The 23915-nt window shown below is 42.3% G+C and overlaps 1 protein-coding gene across 2 annotated transcripts in view; it reads right to left on the bottom strand.

Annotated features, from left to right (window-relative positions):
- The window catches only part of EVC2 (EvC ciliary complex subunit 2), a 192506-nt gene that overhangs the window by 80318 nt on the left and 88273 nt on the right, over window positions 1-23915 (bottom strand). For both annotated transcript variants that reach the window (XM_019526310.1, XM_019526311.1), the window contains exons 9-11: window positions 18821-19145; window positions 7628-7867; window positions 5974-6149 (exon numbers count right to left, since the gene is read on the bottom strand). In XM_019526310.1, the coding sequence (XP_019381855.1) occupies window positions 5974-6149; window positions 7628-7867; window positions 18821-19145 (741 nt within the window). The remainder of the gene's footprint in view (window positions 1-5973; window positions 6150-7627; window positions 7868-18820; window positions 19146-23915) is intronic.

The raw sequence follows: 23915 nt of genomic DNA, 5'->3' as shown, positions 1-23915 counted from the left end.
CATCCCCAACCCCAGACCTGCCAACTTCCCTCCCTCTCTCCAGGGGGCTCAATTCCCTTCCCCATCATTTACCTGCTAGAGCTGCTCTCCAGGCTGCCTGGGGCCATGTACATATACATGCACCTGGCGCCCCCTGCCTGACCACCCTCCTCCTGCTCCCTCCCAGCCCCCTGCAGGCTGGAACTCTGCCAGCCTGCAGAGAGCTCTTTACAAAATGCTGCAAAATCAACGGGTTTCTCTGTTAAAATGAAAATCTGCATTTTCTTCAGATAAAAGGGAAAATACATGTTTTTCTCCATTTTCCCATGGGAAATGGAAAACCTGGATCCCTGATTATCACTAAGCAGTTAACACCAGATTCCACTCTGTGCTGCTTGAGTGGTGCAAAGTGACTACAACAAACACTAAATCTAGGCCAAAGACATGTACATCCCCATAATAGTGTATCAGGCATAAAAAGGTTGGAAACCTTACTCCACATTTTGGTCCCTAAATAGCTAAATTTTCAAAATGGAGCTGAGTAAACATATCTTTGAGATATGAAGCCTCTTATTTAAATGACTTCTTTAGAAACCCAAGGATTTTTGTCAGTGATATCTTCTATTAGGCCAACTGCATGGTTGGGCTAGACTTAGACAAGCTTTTGAATGTGAAATATTCATCAGGCCTTTTTCTTTATGGAGATATGTTTTAAAATTTGGCTCCTATGTTTTAATTTTAAATTTTCACTGCAGTTCCAGGGTAGATGATTTTTTCTTACTTACTCGATGGCATGAACAATGGTCAGCACAAGCACTAATCAGCCACCACATTATCTCTGACCCTACCGTTAGTCAACTAGGATTTAACTGGCCACACTGTTATTGGGCACTTCTCAACTGTTTTTGAACTGGGCAGAGTCACTGCACCTCAAAACTAAACCAATGGGCTCTTTGCAATGACAACAAATGCCCTTGAGGAAAAATTCAAACCATGTCCCAACTTGCTGACTCATGTCCATTTACAATGCTACCTGGTGGCCTTCATGCTCTTCACACTAGTGATGACATCACCTTAAGATGGCTGAAACAACATGCCGAAACCACATACACTAAATAAATAGCGGAAAAGCTTTTTTTTTTTTTTAATTCTGTTAGCACATTATCTTTTTACATGGATCTTATTGGTTCTTCTATTAGATTTTAAGTATTCTTCCTAGATCCATTTTAAACAACAGGCACAATATTTTCATGCTGCCTGTTCTATGTAAACTTTGAACTGGATTAATCACTTGGGTCCACATCTCAGTTTCTCTTTCAGATATGAAAAAATGGCATTCCAACATCCCCTTTAACCTCATTTATAACAATACATTCAAGTCACATTATTAAAAACAGCATAAAGTAGATTAAAAATATTTATATTAGTACCTAAAGAAATGGACGTTAAAGGGTAAAGCAAAAAATTGGGGGGTGATTAGTGATGCAATTTAAAGTGCTAGCATATTTGACCAGACTTTACCTACTAAATTTCTTACATTCCAATTGGTAAATATTCCCTAAATCCCTTCATAATTAAAAACGTGATATTCCAGCCCACCTACAATGGATTTATTCTTCTTCTGGGTTTTGGGTATGATGCTCAGATTTGGCTGCAGCCAGAAGACTCTAGAGAATCACGTGAAATGCTATTGTCCTGTAGTTTTACAATACAAGCATACCAAGAATGAGAAACAGCATACAGCTCTGACTAGATTCCTTTAAAAGTTAATGTGCCAAGACAGGGAACACTAAATACCAGGACGACTTTTCTTTGTTTGCAAGTGCAAGGTGCTTGCAGAATTTATTTTAAAATTCTACACCATCAAAAAAACTGAGGGAATCATCTTTACTTCATCTTTTCTAAATCACTGCCACCACTACCATGTCCCAGATTGTAGAAAAAGTCATTTACTGGTAATGCTTGTGGCACTGGAGTGAGAACTAACTCTACCTTACAGAAGTCAAATAGACTTTGTCTTGATAAGAGAAGTAAATTCCTGTCCAACCCTGGACATTCTACCATTATAACATCCATTATGTATCATGCAAAGTTAAAGAGGGGAAGTAGTCATTTCTATTAGAATTTCCTTATTACTTTTACTAGTTATATGGTCTTCCATGCAAGCAAATACCATAATGGTACTGATTGGAAATCAAAAAGTTTTCTTATTTCCGGTCCTGAAATATTTTCTTCTAACTCTCTTTAGTCATTGCTTTGTAGGCTACAATTGTTAAATACAATAACAATTATTAAACAAAAAATGGTAGCTACCTTACCAAGTTAACAATACCTCATTCTTTCTACAACAACTTTCAAGAATTCATATTCACAGTTAAATCTGCATTAGAAGCTATTTAACTAGAACAGTTCTCAAACCCTTTTAGACTCAAGGCACCTCCCCTTGAATTTAGCAGCACCCCGTTTCCAAAAACTAAAAAAAAAATATGGAAAGACAATAGAGCAATTCTTCTGCTGCAAAGTATTTAGGAAGACTACAATAGGTCACCATGTTGTTGCCATTATGGATTCCTATGTAAAATCTCTGGGTTTGTCTTGTGAATCATGTGTGGGTATTTGCACACCTAACAATCGTAACAATAGTAATGGCAGTGCTGGGGGGGGCTTGAGGGCTATGACCACCCTAATACTAAAAATACACCTAACAATACAATACTAACATTGCATGGCACTGTACTTTAAAAGGATTTCATGGCATCCAAGCATGCCATATCACCTTGGTTGATAATCACTGAATGACAGCTTCTTATTAAGGGCCTCCCTATTATAACAGTGTCAGCAGAACAATCAAATTACTTTTCTCATGGATATTACTTGTGCAGCCTGACTTAAAAGCAAATTGACATCAAATTGATGGATTCAAACCTTGGAAGCTGCAGAGGAGGCTATGACATCACTTTTGTCCAGTGAAGCCAAACAGTTACAAATACAGTACAACAACAAAACAGTTCAAGCCTAGTACAGACGTAGGAAGATACTGTACCTGATCTGCAGAATATACATTCCTATAGTACAGCGGTTCCAAACTGTGGCATGAGTACCACCAGTGGTACACAGATGACCTGTGAGTGGTATGCAGAAGCTGGAGGGAGGGGGGCACACACAGACACCCAGCTGCAACCTGCTGTAGGCAGCTAGAAATGTAGCCCAGCCACATGTGGAGCAGAGCCCAGCAGGAAAGTGTTTTTGGGGGGAAGGGGCATGGGGGAGGGAAGGGGCAAAGAGGGCAGATCAAGACTCCTGCAGTGAGGGAGGGAGTGGGGCAGAGGAAGAAGCTGGGCTGAATGAGGCCCTGGGACAGGTGGTGGGATGGTCAGAGCCCTGGGCAGCTCATCCAGGGGTGCAGAGGAGGGGTGCATCCCAGGGGAGGAATGGGGGGCATATGCACCCTGGTTTGGTGTGTGGGGCGGAGGAGGGCTGACTATTGTGTGCTGGGCTCTGCACTTCACTGCCATTGCCTTGGGAGCCATGCATGACACCATGTGCTTTCTGCGGGCTGGTTGCACCACATCTTGTGCCCGCCAGGTGGTGAAAGGCACTTGATGTCACACACAGCTTCCAAGGCAATGGCAGCAAAGTGCAGAGCCCAGCACACAGTGGGCAGCCTGCATCCACCTCTGACTCAAATCTGGGGGTGGGGAGATGCTCCCCATACCTCCCCTGGGTTGCATGCAGTGGCAGGAACTCCCCCTGTGTTCCTGGAAAGGCCAGGCTGCCCCGAGAAGGGCCTGGGCAGTGGGAGGGGCCACATCTTTCTGTTCTAGCCCTGCTGGGAGGACAGGGCAAGCGAGCCCAAGGGGAGAAAACCTCTATGCAAAAATCCAGGGAGGCACATGTCCCCCATGCCTCCCCCAGGCATAGGCGGGGGGTCCCAGAGGCCACTACCACTACCAGTACCCCAGGATCATTATTAGCAGGGAAGCAAAAGCTGTGGTTTTAAACTTGATACCATTTTTGTCTCACAGCTGGTAGACAAAACTGGTGCCAAGTTTAAAATTGTGGCTTTCACATTTGTTTCCCTGTGAGCTGGGAGTGGGGCTCCTTCACCAATGGGGCTAGGTGGGGGGGCAGGTCCAGGAGCATTGTGCCACACCTCTGCAGGTGGACAGGCAGTGGCGCTGGGGGGGGGGATTGGGGGCTATGACCACCCCAAAATTCATTTTAGCCCCCCCATAGCCACCCCTCCCAATGCCACAGCCCACCTGAAGAGGTGCGGTGCTCCTGACCTGGCCCTGTGCATCTTTACAACCACAGGGACACAGCTGAGCAGCAGTGGATAAGTCTAATAGGGGCTGAGTGGGGAGCCAGACAAACCTGTGAGCAGCTCATAGTGTGGGGGGAATGAAAGAGGGCTGCCTCAGAGTGATCAAGAGTGGGCGAGGTACTGTGAGGTGTAAATGTGTGTCTGGGTGTGCATATGTCTGGGTGTCTGTCTGTGTGTATGTGCGCATCCGTGTGTGTGTGTGTGTGTGTGTGTGTATGTGTATGGGCATGCATCCGTGTGTGTGCATGCGTGCGTATTTGTGTTTTTGTCTATGTGTGTGTCCATGTATGAAAAATGTGCTGGTTGGTACTTAAGGCTGTATTGTTTTAAATTGGTGGTATGCAATCTGTGAGACTTTGAGAACCGCTGCTATCGCAGACATGACTCACAAAGAAACAACAATTGCAATAGGAGGCTACCTAGAAAGAACAGCAGAGAAAGGTTACAAAAGAAATTATTTAGCCCTAAAGAAATTAAGCTTCTAAGAAGTAGTATTAATTTTGTGCTGGGAACATTAAACAGAAAATTATGTTTTGTGGCACATACTAGATTTTCCTTAAGTTTCTAAACACTCTGCTTTTTTATTTTTCAGTTCAAGAAAATTTCAGGAAGGAAATAAACAATTTAAATAGTGATTTATCTACATACTCTTGTTATGATGCTGAAAGACTTGCAGTACATTCATCTATTTTATATTTGTATCTAAGATATATGACACCCAGATGGCTAGCAAATGGCACCCATATAGATATTTAAAACGTATAAAGATGCAAGCATAGGATCAACAGTAACACTGGTAATTTGCTTTCCTGTCCACTGGCACATTCTACTTTCCTGGCATATTTTTCAGTAATTTCTTTGCATGCCAGTGTAACAGATGTTAGGGTCCTCTTGGTGCCAGCTAGAGTTATCTCCAAAACTGGTTCATATTGTCATGTAATTTTAAAGTACTCATTTCTCCAGCACAGTCAACATTCTTCATCTTCCATATTGCCGATCAGGATTTCTACACCATCCCCAAATACAATATTTGAATCAGCCTAGAGCCGATATGCTGTAAAATAACATCCCTGGAGAATTAAATGAATATTTTTCTGTAATTTATTTCCAGTTGTACTTCCTATTTTATCCAACATTTATTCTTTAATATTCCCAGCAACGTGGTTTGTTTGCTAGTAAAGATCCTTAGCAATTACATTATTTATAAGTTCAGTCAACTGTGGGGATAATCTTTCCTTTGGAAAACTTTTATGCATGCCAATTAAAGGTATTGTTACTAAGGAAAAGATTCTCATGTATTTAGGCCCCTGTCCAAAGTATTTCCATTTACTTCCCTAGCACACTCACATATGTGAGCACTATTTGCATGAATAAAGGATGTATAATGAGGAGCAAGCTCTACAGTGAGTATGACTTTCACAGAACTCTATGACAGCAGAATTTGAAAAGCTGTTAGCAGTTTGATCTTCTGAATAACAAAAAGAGCCACTACTAAATATTCTACTAAAGCTAATTTTTCAAACAATATATCTTCTGGGCAGACCCTTCAACTCTATCCCTTAACCACTGTTAGGCAAAATAGATGAACAGATTTTTGAAGATTACTACATGCCATTTAGCACTCTCAGTAATGGTGATTCCTAGAAGAGTTAAGATAGGGAGATAGTTACCTTTCCATTTTATTAATGAGATTTGCTATCTGGCTTGCTGCTGTGTTCAAGAGGGAAGAGGACCGTGAATCCCATAACTGTATATTATTTATTAGGTACTCCCTGTAAGCAAATCTTTTATTCAGATGATATTTCTTGTTGGCCTGCAAGAAATCCATTAGTTCTTCAATGTTCCCCTATAGAAAAGAATGAGAACAAACATATCAAATTAGAAGCTATGGTAATTTTAAGTAACATCTGCAGGTGTCATTTAGAGCAGGTTTGTGTGTTAACAGAATTAAGTTAAATGGTCTTTACAAATAAAAAACATAGAACTTATTTGCCAGTTAATGAAAGTATTTTAAATCAGATGACTATGCCACATTATTATAATTAAACCAATAAAACAAAACAGAATCTTGATCCTCTGGTCTGAAAACACATCGTACTTACTGAGCAGCATTTGCTACTGGCTTAACAAGGTGCACTTGAATATATGCACAAGTTTTGAGTGAAGCTATAAGTGCATGTTTAAGGACTTTTCTGAATCAGTGCCCAGGGATCTGAAACCGTGCTAAGGAGAATGTGTATTCATGACAAGGCCCTTTGCTTACTGCAATCAAACCATTTTACTTTAAGATTAAAGATAACATTTTCAAAAGTGCCTAAGTGGCTTAGCTACCTCAGGGTCAGCCACGTAACACTACAGCTGAAAGTAGTGGCACCCAACCTTTCCCCCCTGCAGGCTGACTGCCAGATTCATCTGTGAGCTGGGTCCAGGTAGTGGGCCAGATCTGGTGTGAGGGGTGGGCATGGCTAGGGTCCAGCCAGCTGCCCAGCAACAGCCCAGCTGCTCAACAACAGCTCCAGTGGAAATGGCAAGTTCTCCTGTTCATGGCCTGGGCCCAGTCACACAACAATGGCCTAAAGTTAAACTAATGCAAGAGTCATAAAAGTAACCGTTTAACAAAGAAGAAACCTTATAAATCAAAACTGAAGCTAAAAACGAGATCCTAATCATAGGCTTTAATTAAGGGTATGGAGATACGGACATTTTGTAGCAGCTTTGAAAGGGGAGGGGGAGTAAAGCCAATCCAACTTGTTTTATCAAGCATCAAATTCAAGGTGATGTAAGTCACTTTAGCGGTACAACATCTTGAACATGTAATGATCACAGTGTAACAGCTGCTGCCTTATCCAGAGCCCCTGCTTCCCCTCCCCTTTTGAAAAGGATACAAACATGTTTACCCATCTCCCAAATCTCCCTTGTTGCCACTTAAGCCTGTTAACTTCTTCTCTTCCCAGACACAGAGAAGAGTTGATCACCATCCTCCTTATAAGCATCCTTCACATATTTGAAGACTGTTATCAAATTCTCCCTCAGGAGATCTTTCTCTAGACCAAATAATCCCAGTTCATCCAACCCTTCCTTGTAAATCCTGTTTCCTAGACTTCTCTTATGCAGAAGTATTCATACATTGCTTGTGTAGCATTACAAATTAACAAAATTATGATACCGTTCTTTTGTAATTTTTCCCTAAGATAATGTTATAATTATGGTCACACAGCCTTATAGAACTCTAACAGTAAAGATACTGATACAAACATTTCATGAACTATTACTCGGAAGTTATTCTCTGTCAGGAGGTTAAGAGTGCAATTTTTAGGCTCTTACCTGTACCTCGGAGTAATCATGCACTAATGCTTTAGCTGCTTCTAATTTCAGTTCTCCTGTGAAAATAGCATTTTTTATCTGTGCAAAAAAGATGTTATGAAGCTCTGTTCTCTGGGAAACAGCCAGCTGTCTGTAAGCCTTAGCAAAGTATTCCTCCTGCTTTACCAAAAGTAGCCTCTTCATATGAATCTGCTCAAGTTTATGCAGTTTATCCAGAAGACTTTTGTATTCTATAGCAGACTATGGAGAGGATCAAAAACAATCATTAATCATTACGTGTTCAAAGTGTTTTAAAATGCTTATACTTACATAAGCTGTTTGTAATCTTAATTATAACACTGCTTGCATGCTATAGTTACTGCTGCATATGATTTGAAATGAACAGCATTTTTTTGCAATATGTTAATGCTAAAGTTAACTTTTAATTTCAATTTTTCATGGAAAAGCCAGTGTCAAGACAGGATTTCTCATTTACCCAAAACAAAAACAATTGCACCATATTCAAGAAACAACCCAAATCATATTCCCATGGCATACTTAAGACTTTGTGGAACTGAAGAAATACCCTTTACACATGGCAAAATAATTATTTCTAACATGTGGCAAGAGATTCAAAACTGATATAATATATATGAAATTTATTTTTTAGGCTACATTAATTCAGAAATTGTATGAAAATTGAATACAGCCATGTTAATCAGGGTAGGAAAAGGCAACACACACAATTCACATACAGTATAAATTATTTGGAATTAGAAAAACAACTTTACTACAATTTTTAAGAGGTATTTACTGAAACAATGAACTATACTTTATCAGATTATGTTTCTATTATTTAATCTGAAAGCATTAGTTTAGAATTACAGTAATGGATCAGAACTAATTAATTAGCTTAAAAGCTTCTTTATGTGGCTGCTTAGTGAGCAGGCAGTATACACAGTTTTAGTTTCAGACTGAAGACGACTTAAAATCAAAATACATAAGGCCTACAGTGCAAAAAAATTATTTTCTGTGACAATAAAATTTGCTTTTCAGACCAGTGCTTTTCAACATGTTCATCAATGATTTGGATTTGGGTGCTAAAAATGTATGGGCAAAGTTTATGGATGACACCAAATTATGGAGTAGGTCATGCTTGAGGACAGGCTGGGGATACAGGCTGATCCAGACAGGCTTGCAAGATGGGAGGATCATAACCTGATGATGTTTAACATGGAGAAATGTAAAGTGCTCCAGCTGGGGAGGAATAATCTGCAACACACTTACAGGCTCAGCAGTGCTATGCTTAGCAGCACCACAACTGAAAGAGACCTGGGGGTTATGATAGACCACAGAATGAACATGAGTCACCAATGCCATGCCATAGCTGGCGGAGCAAATCAAACACTGACATGCATCTACTGAGGCATCTCAAGCAAGACTACGGTTGTCATCCTCCTGCTCTACTTGGCCTTGGTGAGACCACACCTGGAGTACCGTGTCCAGTTCTGGGTGCTGCACTTCAGGAAGGATGTGGAGAAGCTTGCGAGAATCCAAAGGAGGGCTGCACACATGCTTAGAGGTCTGGAGAGGAGGTCATACAAGGAGAAGCTGAAAGGCATAGGACTGTTCAGCCTGAAGAAAAGACGACTTAGAGGAGACTTGGTGACATCCTATGAATATATGAGGGGCATACATCACGGCTTGGGGGAGCATCTGTTCACCAAGGCACCCCAGAAACAATGGACAAACACTGATTGAAAATTGCTTCAGATTGGACAAAAGGAAAAACTTTTTTGAGATTTGAGTGCCCAGGGTGGAACAGACTCCCTCCAAAGGTGGTATAGTCACTTACCCTGGAAATCTTAAAAAATGTCTTGACATGCAACCTACTGAGGTCATCTGACCCCAGCAGTCTTTCCTGCCCAAATACAGGGGAGCAGGACCCGATGATCTCATGAGGTCCCTTCCAGCCCCTAACATCTATGAATCTACAGATCCATAAATCAAGGCTATAGCTACACTGGTTATATTGATTACACTGTAGATTTCAAACTCTTAGTCCAGCAGGGTAGTCCTCTGCACTGTAAAAAATGCAGATTAAACTAAAAGAAGTGATGAGACTAAAATGAATACAGATTCCACAAAAGCCACTGTTTAAGTAAAATGAAGGCCCCCTCTTTTCAATACTTAACACATTTGTTTTGCAAACAGAACCTCATTTACTTCCATGGAGTACACTTGAAAGTGAAAGTTAAAAAATTTGGAGCAGGGGATGGGAGATGAGAATTAGAACCTAAGAAATCAAATGTTCTGTACCATTCACTGATCAGAAGAGGAAACACACCGTATCTAGAAAGAGTTCTGTTTGTCCACGGTTGACCATTGGTGGTATATCTATCCCTGTATCACCAGAGCATCCAAGACCCAACCAAAAGAAAAAGGAAATTCACACTGATAGTTTTGTCCTCCCCCTATAGTGGCGGGAGGTAGTTTAAAGTTATTGTTATAAATGGCAATTGTTTTCTTTTTTTAAATTACTCAGAGCAATACAACTATCCTTTCATACATAAGGGGCACATCTACACATGCATTTGATCTGAGATCAGTTTACTTGACAATAAACTCGTGAGTAAATGCTTCCAGCTAGGCATCTACACATGCAGGGAGGTAGGAGCAGATTTGCTTCTAATGGCAGCAAACTACTCCTGCTTTCTGATGCCCCAGAGGGAGCTCTAGGCTTCTTCTAGTTGCTAGTTCAGGAGCTGGCAGGGAGCACGAGGCCAGGAGACAGCTGTCTCCCATATGGGCCTGGGACATTATATACTGCCTCTGGGGGCTGCCTGCTGCCAGGGCTGGGAAAATGTCCTCCTGCCTCAGCAGCAAGGAGCTCATGGCCCAAGAAACTCAGGTCCCTGGCCCCTGCATCGATGCGCCGGGGCCTGGGACCTGAGCTTCTTGGGCCATGAGCTTCTTGCTGCTGAGGCAGGGGGACATTGTCCCAGCCCTGGCAGCAGGCAGCCAGTAGCTAGCTCACTACTAACTGCCCCACTGGCAGATCAGGGCAGGGGGCTGGGACCTAATCCACCCCTGCAACTCTTTCCAAGTTACATGCCTCGATCACTTGATTGGAGCATGGGGCTGAGACCTACCTCAGACCAGGACAGTTCCCAACCCCAACTCTGCATGGGGAGCCTGTTCCCTGCTCAGCTCTGCAAACTGGAGCTGGGTGAGGAACAAGCTGGGGAGTCTGGTCCTCACTCAGCTGTGCCAACATGGAACTGGATGGGAACAAGCTGGGGAACAAACCAGGGAGCTTCTTCCATGCTCAGCTCCCAGCCCCTGCTCCCCATTGCCATCTCAGAGCAGGGGGCTTGTAGCTCCCTGCTTCCGGGGCAGGGGACATAGTTCCCACCTGGGCTCCAGTGGCAGAGCCTGCCCTGGCAGCAGGCAGTCCCAAGGGGCAGAGAACAATCTCCTGCCCCCTGGTGGACGGCTGACCAGGAGCAGATGTGCTGGCAGTCAGTTGTCTATATGAACACTACTGTGTCATTACTAATCAAAAATAAATTTGTTACTTGTATTTGCAGGTAGGAAATATACTTACAATTAGTGAAGTTTATCGTGTAGTAAGCTTACTGTGCAGTAAACTACGCTACTGCACAGTTAAGTCTCTCATGTAGCTGTGCCCAAGAGGACTGTAGCTGTTGAGCAAAAGCTCAATTATTTTGCAAGCAAAATTCTGTGCTGCTGAAATTATTGAGAGCTTTGTTACCAGCTACTAGCTTCAGTGGGAGGAAGGAACAGACACTTATCCTGGAATATAACAGTGTTAGTAATCCCCAAGTTACTGCAAATTAATGCTAATAAAGAAAAAGAATGATACTGGATTACTCTGTGTGTATATTTTCTGTGCATTTACAAAGAATATCTTACATTCAAAAGCCTGTCTAACTTTACCTCAAGTACATAGTTGCTCCAATAAAGATATCACCCTAAGAAATCCTTTCTTCTTGCATTTTTAATGTATGATATTCATCACAGTGAATGAAAGTGTATTTTGATTAAACTTGTGTTGGATAAACCTAAGTTGGATGGGACAGAGAGATCAGTAAATTAGAAGTTTACAGAATTCAATTCTTAAAACCCCACGATTACCACAATTTGTAAGCTAACCAGAGGTATAAATTTGGTACTCACGTTTCCCCACCAAAAATTTTAAAACATGTTATTTGCCAGTGTCAAAAATTAAAGAAAGAAAAAAGAAAAATCATCACAGACTTAAACATATCCTTGAAAGTCAACCTCCATTAGATAAAATGGCAGAAAAATAATTATTTCTCTCATTGTACTTCTTTATAGTCCTAGTAAAACAATGCAATTCATTGTCATAGATAACTGCACAGATCCCTGTTGTCCCACTGAGGTCATCAGAGCTCAGAAGAGCTGACGGTGTCTGTTCTTTGGATCCCATTGGAAGATCTAGCCAATAGTTCTAAAAATAGCAATCCCAACAGATGCAACAGAATGCATCTGATACTCCTTTGAAGAAACACTCAAGCTTAATTAGAGAGCAACTGCATCAATTAAAATTTGAGTGACAGCTAAATAAGTTGAGAAATACAAGTACATGCTTAAAAAGTGTGATTCATCCTTCAAAACTACCAAGGTTTCCCTTCAGCCAGTTGTCATTGAGCTATAATATAAAAAAGAAAGAACAAACCTTCTCCACCTCAGTGCAACCTGATGGCTTAAAAATGGTATTTAAAGGTTTGCTTTTTGGGAATTGGCTTATAGGTATATGTGTGTGCAGAATGGTCCAGGATGGGCAGCAGGGGTTAACTGATTTCTAAAAGCCTGGGTCACACAAACACAGTTACTTCAGCCTTCAGAAGCAGACAGGCTGTCTAACACAACAAGGTCTATGGATACACACACAGCCTGGGAAAATGGGGGCATATACCATACTGCTCCATAACGTGAGATGAGGTGGCACCAGATCACAAGGACAAAGAGGAGGGCCTAAAATTCCTGTTTTTGGAAGGGTGTCCATGTGATGGGCTTGGAATATGCTGACGGAACAGAATGTGGACAGGGTGTCCAACGCAGAGAGAGAGCGATTAGCAACAGCCACAAATGAGGAGCCATCAGGAAGGAAGGAGAATACAAAAGCAGAGACTTAAGAGAAACAAAGGGTTCTCCTGCCTGGGTCCTCCTCCCTGAGAGGGATCCCCATCCCCATTTCCCAGGAGGAATCCCTGAGGCTACCATGGACAGAGGGCACACCACCAGCCCATCACTGCTGCTGCTGACGTGCTGACATCTGACACCTAAGGGAGAGCCTCAGAGTGAAGCCTGTGTTGTGGCCAGATGTTCTTGACTCTGATGACAGTCCTAGAATTGGCAGGTATATAGAACTGTTTGATAGTTTGTATTGTTTCTTTTCTGTTATCACTTGTATCAGTAAATTTTCTTATTACTGAATGGAGAGGTCGTGGTCAGTCTGACCAACACAACCAGAGACTTTTTCTTTACTTCCTTTTTCCCTTTTTTTTTTAAAACAGATGTGACGGCCAAAACCAAAGAAATTAATAAGCAATAAATCTGTGCTTCTTAGAGGCATTTGGAACTTTTGTCTAATATAAAGCTTATGTTTTTGTAACCAGCAAATGTAACTTGTTTGTAAAGCTGACTAGGCCTCAAAGACAGAGCTATAGCTGTGAAATTAGCTGACTTAATAGTTCTTTCTTGTTCAGAATTTAGCCTTGATGATGATAAAAACTGGATTCAACTGCCCAGCTTATCCAGCACATTCCAGGAAAGATCATCTCAAAAAAGCATAGTCAGAGAGTTCTAAAGGGGCTGGGTTTAGGCGGGGTAATGTTAATTTCAAACCTGAAGATGCTGTGTTGCAATTTGCTTATTGAATAAACCCAAATCTGGGTAGTAACCTTTTATAACAATGTTAATACCTTTTAATCCCATAGGGTAATAGCTATAAAACAAGATTGTAAATGGCCCTAAGGCCAGCAGATTAGCATAAGGCTAAATATAAAAAGCACGTGCGTCAGGTGACCAACAGGAAGAAGGAAACTGGATGGAAATTGCTGTTCTAAGCCCGGACTCCAAACTCCCGGGGTGAGTGAGGATCAGATCCTGATCAAGGGACCTTACCCGGTAATCCTTCAGACACGGGGTGTCCTTCGGTCACCGGGTAATCCCCGGGGACGCCTGACTTCACTGGAATCACCCGGTGTACACTGGAATCACCAGGTCTTCACTGGAATCACCTGGCATTGAGGGACTATTGATAAACTGCCAACACATGTCTGTCTATCTGTTGTTTTAAACAGCCCAGGGGCTGATACCCTCGCAGTGCCTAGCTGGCCTACAACAAACAGACTCCTCTTAAAGTCAACAATTTAGTACTGTACAGGTGGATAATTTTCATGGACTATAATCAAAAGCAATTATGCATTAGATTAAGGAAAAAAAAAAAGGGAACACTCCCAGGAACCCACCTTGTAAGAACAACATTGGAGCTCCTCTCAGAAATTACTGAGTATGCCTCAAGCAACTACAAAGATTAAAAAAAAAAAATCCTAGGCTCCACTCCTATCACTCCAAGTGTGCCTACATAAGAATATCAAAAATTGTGGGTCAAGACCTTTAGAAGCACTGAGCACTGGATTAACTTCTCTCCCAGCCAATGCAGAGAACTTCTAAAAAAAATCTCATTTTTATGTTATGCCAGCATTCTGACTCAGGGACAAATTAAAGAGTGGGAGAAGACAGAAGAAGGAGTGATTTCATCCTGCTCTCCTTGTTTCTCCTCAGGTTCAGCCAAACCTTCTCTCCTTATCATCTGGTCTCTCATCTACCCTCTATCCAAAATGGTTCCCAAATTTTATTTCCCTGCAGTGCCACTTTACTTTACATTCCAGTGGAAGAATGGAACATGATCACACTAAATTTCCCAGGAAGTAGTTACACATTCTTCCACAGATTTCAGACTTCTTCTCACACTGCTCTTTTGAATTAAATACAATTGTCTTAGGAGTTGCCACAGGGGTGAGAGAAACTGGATCAACTCAGGAACTCGTTTTGATTCTCATGTTAAGGCGTCCTATTGACCACCACTAAGACCATATAAAATAGACAAACTAGTGCTATTAATATATATATATATTAGTAGCACTAGTCTATATATATAGTAGGACGTGTACAGATTAGTGCTGGATGAATATCTGGAACAGACTTAATGAGATATAATGGCTGGCAAATTTTAACTGGATCCCTCAGTCTGCTAATGGGAGCATGTCCAAACAACTAAGTTCAACAGGGTCACAGTTTGCTTAAGTTTCTGACCCTTCAGAATTGTTCAAGAAGCCTGCACACTCCTGCGCCTCCATACAATTCACCTCCACCCTACAGGCCTTCCATCCCTGACAGCTTCAGTATATTATTTTCTCAAAAATAATTGTTACGAATTCTCAGAGAAGTCCTAAGTAATAACAGGTATGCAGCATTCAGAAAAAAAAAGAGATTATTTCTTGAACAAGGATAAAAACATGCCTGTTTTTTATAAACACAAGATGTACAATTATTTGATAAAATATTAAGACACTACAGTTATAGTTTGTACATCTTGATCCAAGAGAATATATTCCTCTGATGAATTATTTTGTCTCTCTGACTCAGTGGAAAATAGGCAGCTTGAACTGTTGCAATGTCACATTCAATAAACAGATATCCATGTGCATGTAGCAAGAGTGACTCCAGTGATAAATAATGAACTATGCTAGTAATTACTGTCAACCCACCATCTTAATCAAAGTTATAACATTTGACAATTATGACGTCTTAATTTAGGGGTTCCCTTATTTTAAATTAATGTTGAAAAGTATAATGGGATTCTCACTAAACAGGTACATACCAATCAATTTTACTGTAAAATTAAATAACCTTTTAAAAAGACCAGTGGTTCTCAAATTTTCTAAACTCAATGAACCTCTCTATAGATTCAAGGCACCCTTCGGAAAATGGCAGCATGGCAGAGCACCTCTGGTTCCTGCCGCTTTAAGGGCTAAGATTCAGCAGCTTTCAGGTGGATGAACTCCCCAGTCAGGAGTCACATGGCCAGCAGGGGATTGCCTGATTGGGGAAGAGGGCTCAGCTGCTAGTAACAAGAGCAAGCCTGAGCAGAGGACCCAGCAGTTTGCTGGCTGCATCTGTAGGGAGAACATCGCCGGGTTAGAGCTGCGGCTCACAACATCTTGGAGGTAAGGGCAGGAGCTATGGAGATGGCAGAAGGCTCCTGGTCCTGGGGAATGACCAAAAACTACACCCTGCTAGGGCAGGATGGTGTGGTGGGGCTGCCTGTGGTGGGGTGGTCCACAGGAAGTGCCACATCAGTTGCCTCCCTAGTGAAAAGCGAGTATGGGGTGCCTGATAGCCCCAGCCCCCACAACCTGGTGGGTAACCCAGCTGTAGAGACGAGTAGGGTGGCCAGGCATGCCTCGGGAGGCACCTGAGTCCCACAGGATGTAACGCCCCAGTGAGGGGGCAGAAATGTGTGTAGAAGCTGCACAGAGTAGGGTTCACAGTGGCAGACTAATGGACTGCGCATAAGGGTGCAGAGTAGGGTCTTCTGAGGCAGACCTGAAGGGCTGCACAGGCCAGCCCCAAAAGAGGGTGACAACATGAGCAGGAGGCCGTAGAGAGAGGGTGTAAGTGGGAGGCCCTAGTATTAAGGTGTGAGTTGAAGCCCCAGAGAGGGGGCAGAATGGCCAAGGTAAGTCTACGGATGCCTGACATCTCATTTGGGCCAGAGGCCGAGTGGTATGGCTCAGCAAAGGAGCCAGTGGGTAGTAAACAGTGGGTAGTTTGGGCCTGTGGAGCCTAGTATTTTGGATGCCATCTGTGAGGCATGGGACACGGTACAGGGTAGGTCAGAGATGTGTATAATGCCCTAGGCATCAGGGCACTTAATGGACAGCCTCCCATATTTTACATCAGTGGTAAAACAGCAAGATGCGACAGGCGACATAGGGCAGACTGCCCTAGACAGGTGGGCAGGCCGACATCAAGACAGGCCTTGTGATGGCCCCCTGTCAGAGGCAGCTTTTAGTTTTTCCTCATTTTTTCATTACACAAAAATAATAAGCAATTCTTCTGCTGCTAAAACCTCAAACTTTGAGGTAGAATGTTTTTTTTTAACACTATAGATCCCTATTTAAAATATCTGGGCTTATCACGTGAATCACGTTTACACACCTAACAGTGTTAACATTTCCTGACACTCCACAGCATCCTTGAAAGGATCACTAGGTACCCTACAGTGATACAGCATCCTAGTTGAAAATCATTGCAGTAGACTGACAGGCAGAAGATCTGTTCTATGTTCAACATTGATACCTTTGTGATCTCAGATGCATCTTAGCTATGCCACTTCCCCTTTTGGGTGCCTTTCAATCATAGGAAAGTATAGCTGAAAGGGACCTCAGGACTTCACCTAATCCAACCCTCTGCTCAAGGTAGGACCACCACTGAAAAAACATCCCAAGTCAAGTATTTGGCTAACCAACTCTTAGAAATTTCCAAGGATGCAGATCCACAGCTTCTCTGAGTAGCCTAGTTTAATACTTAACCACTCTCTTAATATCTAATCTAAACCCAAACTAAATAATCCTCGTTCTTTCAGTCTTTTTCTGGAAAGCACACTTCCCAAGCACCTAATTTTTTTTTGTTGCTCTCCAGTGGACCCTTTCTAATCTGTCCACATCTTTCTTGAAGCATAGGGCCTAAAACTGGACTTAGTATTCCAGGGGAGGCCTCACCAGTGCCAACTTAGAAAAAAAAAGTATAGTGATACTTAATCTGCTTTACAGATACGAGTGTGATTAGGAAATAATTACATACAGAGCTACCTCAATTTAGAGACCATAATCTATTTTCAGTTTGATCTGCTTCACAACAGTCCAAAGCATACTTCAAAATGGAATCTATGCTTCACTTTTTCGAGGATCTAGATCAATGGTGCTAAAGGTTTTGGCCCTGCAATGCTGGCCTGTGGGCCAGATTGAGCCCTCTGTGCCAGGACCAGGCCTATAGTGCAGCACCACTCCCTCCCACCTCCATGCTCTGGGATTAGGCCCTGGGGCCTAGCACTGTCCCTGCCTGGCGCCACGCACACTGGGATTGAGTGCCCGATCCAGCCTCCAGGAGCAGAGGCTCCCCACAGATCTAGATATTTGGTGGTGAGGGAACAGTAGCACCATTCTCCTGCTGCCAAATTTTTGGATCCATGGGACCCCCACAGCCTGGATAACATGGTGCTGTGGGCCATGGGTTTAGCATCTCTGAACCAGATGTTTCAGCTTGCTCATTTCACCTCTCTCGATTCTTATTACAGTGGGAAATCTTTAACGAGTAGGCCAGTCTTGGTGCAGCCAGCCTTTTGCCCAGTCTAATATTTTTTTGAAGCTCATTCCAAACTGGCTGTTTGACTGTTGTATTATGAGCCAAATTCCTCATCCCCTTGTGGCTTGTCAGGTAATTTAAAGTAAAAAAAAAAAAGGAGAATCTCATTCTTTTTACTTAGTCTGTAAGATCTTTCGGGGCAGGGGTTGACTTTCTATTCTGTATTTATGCCCAGCAAAACATTTTTCTGGAGTTCACAGATACTACTGCATAACAAATAACCAAAGGCCTGCCCTGAGCCTATATAGTCAGGCCAGCACAATTAATGCATACCGGTTTCTATAGCCAATGGCACTCCAGAGCGTGATTCTAGAAACAATGCATGTGGCTGTCTTTGACTTTCCAAACAGCTTGCATGATTATATTTTCTCATTTGCTGCATTTCTCAATTCCACAATGAAGCTTAAACTCATACCTCTGGATCTGTAGTGAGATATCTTCTCCACTCTACCTCTGTAACCCCAATGCAAAATGTAAACAACAATATTTTTGCTCTCATTTGCACTGCTTTTTGGGGCTGTATAAAGTTTAGGACAGTGGTGAATTGGGTCTTTTGCCTCCTATTTTGTACTCACCTGTGGAGACACAAAAAACTTCTTTCCAGCAGAATAGTGAACATAACTAAGGCTAGGTTAAAAATTAAATATACTGAAGCATTTCTCAGGAAAGAACAGAGCAGGCATCATAGCTTAAAGGAGGAACCACAAATATGAACCTAATGTTTTAATTTACCTTTTCATTCACTTGCTTCATTAATTCTTCAGCCTCATCATTTGCAGCCATCTCTCTTTGATGCTGAGCATCCATTTTTTTCCTACTCTCTAGATTACATTCAGCTGTCAAAGCCACCATCTTCCTTTCATATTCTTCCTGGATCTCATTCTCCACTATAAGAAATTGCTTTTTGAAAACTGAACTCATCCTTTTCTCTACAGGTGGAGAGAGGCTGCGATTGCAAACCATGGTCTTCATCAGCATGGTAATCACCTGTTTGCACATCTGCATTCGATATGCCTCCAAACTGGCATCTGCCCGAGTCAAGTTTGCTACCTCCAAGCTGCAAAATACAATTAGGCACGTTTGGCTCGTCAGTTTACACAAGATTTTGATCCAAGACAAAAAGATACCTAGCACCATTAGATTTTACACTACTGAGTGGCATTCAGACCACAGCAGGAGACCACACAGTATGAGTCTAATAGTTATAACAATAATAAAGTTGGCTGAGTGAGCCACTTAGAACACAGCACTCTTTCTATTAACATTAATGGGCAATTATCAGAAGTAGGGCAGACTAATGATTTAAAAAAATAATTGAAATGGATTGCGAAATTAAAAAAATAGTTGCAATTAATTGCAATTTAATCGTACAGTTAAATAATAGTCAGTGCACCACACCCAGCAGCCTGGAGCCCATGTGCCCTGCGACTCCTCCTTGCCACCAGCCCCAACCCTGACCTACTCTGTGCCTGCTCTGGACTCAATCCAGCCAGAACAGACCATCTGGAACCTTTGCAAACAGCCTTGACCGTGGCCCACTCTGTTCCTGCTCCAAATTCACTTGCCCACAATGAGCAGTGGCCAGGCAGAAGTTGCTGTTCAGCTCAGAGGAAAAGCAGCCCCTCCCCCTCCCACTGCTGGCCCTTCTTGCTGTAGCTGCCTAGAGCCCATGCCTGGGCTGCCCTGAGTCTCCTCTGCACTGCCACCGCTGCCCCACTAGGAGGCTTGGAGGTGACAGTGACAGCAGTGGAGAGGAGCTGCAGGGCAGCCGAAATGCAGGCTCTGCGTGGCTGCAGCAAGAAGGACCCAGCAGCAGTGAGGAAGAGGGGCGGCCTTCCCCACCCTGTGCCGACTAGCAGCTTCTGCCCAGCCACTGCCGCTGCTCAGCATGGGCAGGTAAGTCTGGAGCAGGTGCAGGGTGGGTCACGGTCAGGGCCGTATGCGTGGGTTCCAGCTGGTCTAGAGCTGGTCTGCTCCGCTGGTCAAAACCATGAGCACAATTAACGCAATTAAAAAATTAATGCATTAATTTGTTTTTGTGTTAATTGTGTAAATTAACTGTGAATAACTGACAGCCCTTATATAAAGAAAACAACAAGGCACATTACAAATACCACGCACTTTCAAAACACACAAATGGATCCAACACAAAAAGCCATGAATGAAAACTCAACAAAATGGATCAAATACAGTAGAACTCAGTTGCTCACATTCAGTAGGATCTCTTTCCAAGGGTGCTGCTTTTCTATCTCAGCAATTCCATACAATGGTTTGATGTGGCTTTCACAGCTAACGGTGCCACTTCTCCACTCAGTTTAAGGACCTCAGCAGTCTTCTGAAGCAGTTTGCTATGGCCATATATACACCTCCTTGATTTATAATTCCTCAACTTCTCAAGGGCTAAAGAACATAATCCTATGAATTACTGGGGTTCTGCTGTATAGTAATGGTGAATAGCACATTTTTAAAAAATAGTCCCAAACTCATCCACTACCTCTTGGAAAGGTGGGTACTGCCTAATGCCTACTTGTGATGCTTACACACCTCTGAAAACACCACAAAAAGAGTGGATGTTTTGATTAACTGCTGATAAAACAACCTAATATAGATGTTATATTTTCATGAAAATTAATTTAATTCCAGGAAAAAAATTATCAACAGAGAAAAATTGTATTTCCTATGAAAAACAAGAGATCATATTACCTCTGAAGAAGTGCCACTGGAGTTAATTATGAAAGGACTAGCAAACTGCCCATCAAGAATGACTGGGAGGAGGGGCAGACAGGGATGGAGTACTGCCTTCGCCTCCCAGGAGTGGGGGGGAGGGGTGGAGCTTGCCCCACTGTCCCCTCCATCCCCTTCTGCCAGCACCCTGCACCGCCACAACCTACAAGGAGCAGAGCCGCGGGGGGCGGGGTGGCCTTGCCCCTAAACTCTGTTCCCTCCATCCCTGCTATCACGGCGGCACTCCACCATCCCACTCCATCCACGCCCCACACTACTGTTGCCTCCAAGCTTAAGAGTTCCAAGAGTCCCACCCTACTCCACGTTCAGCCCCGCGACACCCCCCCACTCCACATCCAGCCATCTGTCTGTCTGTGCGGAGCACTCATTGGTTGTTTCAGTAAGCATTGTGAACAGCTGCCAAGACAACCAATTAGAGTGCTCCAAGAGCGTTACAGACAGACAGACAGCCAGACTAAGCCCTTTATATATATAGAATGTTAATTGAGCTCATTAATCACTGGAGTTAATTCATTCAAATGGGCATTTCATATATATTTTTTACAATATATATCTATTGTAAATTCCACGGCTTTAACATCCTTCCACTAGTTGAAGTCTTTACTGTATGCTGTTGGAAATACCTCTATATACTTTAGCACATAGAAAAGGGGACAGTTCAAGTTTGGGTGCATAGGCATTGACACTTAAAGCATCTATACACATGCCTGAAGCCTGCTCCAATGCATGCAAAGATGCCCCTAGGTGCTGATACAGCTAAAATCTAAACAAAATGTCCTGAAAGGGCAATATAGTTTGATCAGGATTAATTGCCAGTGTGGTAGTGGATTTAGTTGGGCTTCTGGCCTGCTTCACTAGGAAAACAGACAGAGACCAGAAGTGCTAATACTGCTTATTTCAGTTACATGTTCTGAAACAAGGAATCCTGCGTGCCTTGTTTTGTCTTGATATATTACCTTGTGCACGGATGTTTTCTTTAAGTAAACTGCCTGTATGTCTGTGTCATTTACTATTGTTTTGTTCCTCAAAGGTCGTATTTTTTTCTCTTTCTCTGTCTTAAGTATAAATATGCTTGTAAACTTATAGAGTTCGAGAATTCCTTTGAAACAGACAAGTGGGTGATTCCCCTTGCTGTCTGGAATTCTCCCTGTGATCACAGTATAGCCCTAAATAAAGAAAAACTGGCTCTGTCAGTTCTGATTCAACCACAACACGAAGTTTGATTTCTTCCACACCAGGTATCCCTAAAATGGAGATCCCTGAAAAGGGCATCCCTGAAAAATATCCAATTTAACCGGGTTCAGGTGCCTGACATTTTTATACAAAGGGAGAGAATCAGGTGCCTGCAAAGATGATTCATAAAGCCTAGAGGTAGCCAAAAGAGAAAACTAACTATGGAGGTTGAACCCCTCTGAGTTTTGGCACCTGACTCATGTTGTTACTTCACGTGCTTCCATTCATAGAATCATAGAAAATTAGGAATCATTAGAAAATCATTCCAGGCAGAGCTTTGATGAGCCAGGCCTTAAAAACCTCCAAAGATGGAGATTCAATCTCGAGGTAACCCACTTCACTGCTTCCCCACCCTCCTAGTGATTTCCCTGCTGCCTTAGATGTGTTTTATTTTAAAAGCATGCTGCTGAGGTGTGAACTTCAGAATGATTGTGTGATTAAATTTCAATGAGAACACTGGATGATGCCCCAAGCAATAGCAGTTTCAGGGCCTTGTAGGTCAATTTCCCTTTTACAGCAGAAGCCAGCAAGGCAGAGTCAAGATATGTAAATATAAAGAAACCCTGCTTCCCTGACCAGAAAGGGTCAAAAGCTAATGGAAGGGACTCCTTTCAGAAACATAAGCTAAAGTTCCACCCATTTGTCAGAAAAAGTAGGCTGGTCTATTAGAGTGTCCATTATTAATACTCCTCTCTTAGCCCTTGTCCTTCTACTTGGACAACACTATACTCACAGTGGCTTAGTTACAACCATATGACTTCAAGACATCAGCCTGTATGTCATCCATCCTTTTCAACACTGCATTGTAATACAATGAAGACAGCACAGAGATTACTTGAGTGTCAGATACTGGGTCTAATTACTTGAGTGTGACTAAAGGTACACTTTTATAGGTTTTAAGGTGAGAAAGGACAAATATGACCATCTAGTTTGACTTTGCATAAAATACAGCCCACAGGATTTCCTTCTATTGATATAAGTTTCTTGAAAAATATCAAATTAGAGCACCATCTTTAGAAAAATAATTCTAGTCCTGATTTTACAGTTTACAGTGAAGAATTAAAAACAAACCTTACTAAATTGTCCCAGCAGTTACTTGCTCTCAGATAAAAATATGCACCTTATCTCAAGTCTGAATTTGTCTGACTTCCACATCCAGCTATTGATTCTTGTCATGCCTTGGTCTGATAGACTGAAGAGCCTTCTCTGATCATGTCTCTGTTCCTCATGTAGGTATATACAGAGTTTATTTAAGTCACTCATGAACTTCTCTGGTTAAGCTAAAAGTCTTAAACTTTTTGCATTTTTTACTATGAGGCATGCTTCCCAATTCCTGAGATTTTATAATATTAATTCATAACATTCATGAGATTTGCACTTTGCACCACAGCCACATGTATATAGGATTTTTTAACATCCTTTGGATAACATCTCTCCCCTACCCTATTAGCTATACTCATAAAGAATCCCTTTTTCAGCAATATCCCTGAGAAGTGAACCAAAACCAACATTATTCAACATTTTCCAGGTGTTCTTGATTACAGCTTTTTCAAGACATCACATCTTCTCCTGTACAGTCTCTATTGTAAGCTTTTCCAGGCAGGAGCTGTTTTTATTTTTAAGCTAACTTTTCACAACCCTTACTTTGACAGCAAAGAGGAACAAGCCTCTTTCTGCCCCTCCTTGTGCTCCTCAAATTGTAAGGCTAAATGTGTCACGTAAACAACAAGATGTTTACCTGACACTTCTCTTTTAAGCAGGGAGAAAACAGAGTAGATGGCAAAGGAATAGAGGACCTGCAGCTTGGCACCTCTCACATTCCCTTACCACCCACAGTACTCTGCAAGGC

This window comes from Gavialis gangeticus, unplaced genomic scaffold, assembly GCF_001723915.1.
Source record: "Gavialis gangeticus isolate Ggan-Ray unplaced genomic scaffold, GavGan_comp1, whole genome shotgun sequence".
Lineage (NCBI taxonomy): Eukaryota > Metazoa > Chordata > Crocodylia > Gavialidae > Gavialis > Gavialis gangeticus.
The sequence above is the reverse complement of the archived record's forward strand: the minus strand, read 5'-3'. Positions and strand labels throughout refer to the sequence as shown.